This window comes from Macadamia integrifolia, chromosome 4 (assembly GCF_013358625.1).
Source record: "Macadamia integrifolia cultivar HAES 741 chromosome 4, SCU_Mint_v3, whole genome shotgun sequence".
Taxonomy (NCBI): domain Eukaryota; kingdom Viridiplantae; phylum Streptophyta; class Magnoliopsida; order Proteales; family Proteaceae; genus Macadamia; species Macadamia integrifolia.
The window spans coordinates 21684723-21689658 of NC_056560.1; the positions used below are offsets into that span (position 1 = coordinate 21684723).

Sequence of the window (4936 nt, forward strand, 5' to 3'; positions counted from 1 at the left end):
AAAGAAAAGGGAAGACCACAACACCTCCCATAACCCTACAAGATAAATTTACACATATGCCAACTTGCAGCAACAAAGAACACATAAAAAGAGGGAAGGGGCGGAACCTGAGCCGGCACAACCTACAAACAACACTGCCTCTCCTCCAATCCAACCTCTCTCTGCAAAAAACTCACACCTTTAAACTCATTTTCTATCTACATCTTTGTCCAACCCTGCCCCTTAATGTACTACATCTTCAACCATTGGCAAAGCTGCAGTCTAATTTCACATCCATGCTCTGGACATGATACATATCAAGCTTGGACCAACTTCCATTCTCATCGACCTTTTCTGTTTCAATGTACAACCTGTGATGTAGATAAGTCACTTGGGCTTATTTTATTACAAATAAGCCTTGAGTTGTGTTATGTATGTGTTGGGCCTTTGATCCCATGGGTTTTCTTTGAAATGGGCCATTTTAATGGGCCTAAATTATGGGTACAAAGTAGGAAAACGGGATTTAATTTATTAGTTTAATTAGTTGCTATTTAATTCAATAAAGGCCCATTAGGCCATTAGTTGGTTGTAAAGTCTTATATGGACTATATGACCATTATTGAGTGATTATTCTTTAGCTAAAAAAACTGCTATTGAGAGGTGAGATGCCTAAACCTTTAAGGGGTGTGATACCCAAAACCTGAGGGGTGAGATACCCATTCCTTTATTCTCTTTCACCCTTCTCAACCCTCCATCGATTCTTCTTTTTCTATTTTTATTTTCTGTTTATTGTTATTAGAAGTTCAGACTTGTTAAAGCATACAAAATTAGAATCAGTCAGTCAAAGAGTTCTTGTTCTTGAATCCAATTGACCCTCATTGCTGCCCAAGTTTGAGATCTGATCTGCAGATCCTTTGGAGGACTGGTTCTATACTCTAAGAAGATCAATCAATCCTCTCTTGAAGGTTATCTGAAGAAGACAAGTTGTTGTTCCTTCAGAATTCTTCACATTCTCTCTCCTAGGTCTGAAAATCAAGAAAGCGCATAACTCCATAACCAGCTGTCAAAAGCCCTTCATATTTGGGGGTTTTTGTACCCTCCCTAGGGACTTTCTACACCAAAAAGTGTAGCTCAATCGGACTCCCACAAACCTGACCGCACCTTTCTCTCTCCAGCTCTATAGAATGTCTTTCTCTCTCCTATCGGGTTGGGTTTTAGGCTGGTTTGGCTCCTATATTAGTATTGTATCCTTGGGGGTTTATTTGATGGTATTATTTCTTTGTTTCTTGCTCCTATTTGTATTGTTTGGGGTTATAAACTGCTGGGTTAGTTTCTTGTAATCTACTCCTGCATTAACTTGTCTCTAATTTCCAAAATTTAAAAAAACCAATAGTATAATCATTGCCTTATCCAGAACATATCTTGCAATTATTCTTGAGTGTTTGGAAACTTGCACTTCTTCACTAGCTTAATCTAGAGTAAAGGGATATGATTCTTAGTTCAGTTTTGTTTCACAAGGGAGCTTTTATTGTGAGCTACCAATCATCCGGTTCAAGTTCTAGCAAATTCCATGAGCTCACTTGAAAATTGATAGGATTCTGGTATTAGTGTTTAAGAAAAGATATTGAGAAATTCTTTTCACGGGTCAGACAGAAGTGATCCCTAAAATTCCATTTTTTAAATGATGAAAATGGAATAGAGTTCCACATACACAGCACTCTTAGTTACACTACTTACATGAGTAGCTATATCATCAATTGTACACATTTGGTTTTTCCAATATTACAAAAGTACATGTATATAACAGAGACAAGTTAACCATCCATTCAACTGTTCCTTTCCGAAAGGGAAAGATACCAAAAAGAAATTTCCAAACTAATAAAACTTCCAAGTTCCAAGTACCTACACGATTTGAAGCATATCACCATGTCATAAAATCATTTTTAAGGCAAAGGCAAGAATAATATCGGAAGTAGAAAAACAAACTCACCACGAACTCTCCCATTTGACCTACTATGAACATCATCCGGCAGAAACTCTTGAAGAACATTTCTCAGAACAGCCTGGACAAAGTAAAATGGAGCAGATTACATATATTTAAAAACTAGGATTCCCTTCACCCTTATGGCTTTCAAGGTTTGACAGATCATTATCTAAATCGCAAATATATCAAGCTAGAGCTCTCCACTGTTTGAATCCTCAATCATCCAGTGGAATTGCTATGAATCTGATAGCTAGTTCATGCATTGCAACAAATACACATTCTTTTTTTGATAGTTGAATAAGTACTTTGTAAGATCAAAATCCAATTAGGTGGGTTGTGCATGTTAGCTGAACTGAAGCACAAGCTATCTAATTGATTGAATCCATTTTTATTGATTATAATTCAATTTAGCCCAGGAATAGGAACATAATCCCAGCACATCCAGCATTATGTTCAACTTAACTTGGATGCCAGGAAAGAAAAAAAGTAAACGAAAAAATTATAGCATACAACCGATGTACCACTACATTGCTCTTAGAAGCATAATTTATAGCCACACCTCAAAGTTTGAGAAAATGCTACACCACAAAAAGTGATAAGAATCTACACTAATTATTGATGCCAGTTTTTTATACATATCAGGAAGATATCATTGATCCTGATGAAAGGGTAAAAATTGGATGTTAAAGAAGCTTGCAGTTTATTTGACCAACAAATGAATATCCAATATTGGTTAATATCCATACCCCAAGGCGAAATGCAGTCCCTCTAAGCCGGCAATCTTCGGCAAGTATTTTAGTAGCTTTTAGGGCCTCCTGCATGCTGCTTCCAGAGGCAATCACCGCACATACTATTGCACCAGCCGAGGAACCAGCTAATGGAGTGGTTTCCTGTATAATGGAGAAAATAAGCTGATTGTATCTTATAACAATCTATTGAGAATAGAGAAGCAAATTTTCTTCACAACTCCTTCCTCAAGGATCATTAATGGTATAAATACATTCTAGATGCACATGCACTATTCTAGGTGAAAAGATGTGAAAAATAAACAGTATTAAACACATTAAGCAACGTTGTTGAACATTGAATTCAATCTTTAACATTGGAGTTCAAAGTTCCTCGCCGAAATACATTAATGTATAGAAAAATAAGGTACATTTTGGCAGATCAGTCCCCATAAAGGCAACTAATATGGAGACATAAAACGGAAATTTGACCAGAAAGAAGTTAAAAACCATGATTACTTCTTGAATATTCTTATAAAGTTAAATGAATTGAACCCATTACCCAAAAAAAAAAAAAAAGAGAGAGAATTGACCCATTTCTAAATTTTCATAAATGTTCTTACACATGCAGGGACCCCATTAATAAAAGCAATACACACAATATTCCATTTATAAACAAATAATTCACCATCAGAGGAGAAAATGAACCAAATCCAACCTTAATGTATCCTTTCTCTATGAGAAACTGAGCAACACCCAGATGATAAGGGAAGAGCAACCCAGCCGCAGAGAAGCTAAACCCAGGGCTCGTAATCTTCTTCAGATCCCTCTCGGCCTCCACATCCTTCAAACTCTGCTCCCAAACAACGTCAGAATCAACAGAATCCTTCACAACCGAAGCAATCCTCTCTCTGACATACGATTCCCCCTCCAAATCCTCAGTTTCCCTGAGCGTTGAAACTGGCAAAGAAACAAGATCCCCATTTCCGTTATTTCTCTTGATGATCCTAGAAGCGAGTCCAAGGAAAAGCTCACCGGTAGCCACCACGAAAGATTTCTTCTCTCCGCATGGGTAGTCGTTGAGCTTGTCCTTGGACTCTGAATTCACATAGAATTTGAGAGTTTGAGTTCGAGATGGAAGGTTAAAACTAGGGTTAGGGTTGCGGTAAGTATTTGAGGTTGGTGGAAGGAAAGAGTGAGGTCTGGAGAGGAGAAGAGAACAGAGAGCGCCCGAAGCGGCCATTAAAGACCGGGACGGGGCTTTTCTGAGGTTCTGAAGCATTTCGCCTTGTTCCACTCCACCTGTTTCTTATTTTATTTTTAATTTTATTTTTTTAATTAATTAATGCCAGCTGGCGTTATTTGGTGCTATAGTATGAAGCACAACTGGTATATGACGTGGCTAACAAAAGTCCAACCGCATGTTTCTGGCCCATCTCTTTAATCTGCAAATTGATAAGAGTTTGACACGTGTCATAAGATGGTTCAATGGACGGCTCAGAAGTGCTGAAAACTCGCGCCAGTGCTCTTGGCGCGTAGGAAGCTTACCGTTTCGTCAGTTAGAAAACATGAATTCCTCATGACCAGGGTATTAAAAATGTTTTGAAAATGGAGAATCGGATCGGCGAGAGTCGATTCAGAACGATTTGGCCCGATTATTAGTCATTTTCATCAAGTTCCAAGTTGAATCAGACCGATTCAAAAACGAATTGTACTTTCACCATTGAAATAGCTTAGAACTGATTGGAATTGATTCATACCGATTTTGAACCGATTTGGATTGAAATGACTGACGATTTAATTGTCGAATATGATTTGTAAAACCTTCGCCATGATACTATTGCAAGCTGTACGCCGTCGGTCTAGTGTTCACAATCATATCGAACATATTTGGGCCGAATATGTGAATTAGTTTTCATAACTAGTTAACTATCCGCCCAACTTTAACTTCAGCAATATTACCTAAGACAAAGATACCTATTACAAAAAAGGGCAGCAGGGCAGGTGTTTTCTATCCCAGAGCTCCCCCACACACTCAAACATAGGGGCAAGCGTCCTCAAAAAGGGTAAGGTGGTCATTTCACACCCCCTATGTCTGTGACACAAGGCCCACCCTCAGTCAGAGAACCTTATCCCTACGAAAATACTCAAAATAGAGTTCCCTCACTCTCATGGGCTCATTTTACAATTTTACCTCTCTCTTGCATCTCCCCCATCTCCCTTCCTACCCCAACCCCACTCCCAAAAA

The 4936-nt window shown here is 38.4% G+C and overlaps 1 protein-coding gene across 1 annotated transcript in view; it reads right to left on the reverse strand.

The window, feature by feature from the left end:
* The window catches only part of LOC122075927 (patatin-like phospholipase domain-containing protein 2), a gene marked incomplete at its 3' end in the record, with an annotated part of 4652 nt that extends 658 nt beyond the window's left edge, over positions 1 to 3994 (reverse strand). The window contains 3 exon segments of the mRNA XM_042641151.1: positions 1970 to 2042; positions 2710 to 2853; positions 3407 to 3994. Of these exon segments, the coding sequence (XP_042497085.1) occupies positions 1970 to 2042; positions 2710 to 2853; positions 3407 to 3970 (781 nt within the window).
* Positions 3995 to 4936: the final 942 nt, after the last annotated feature.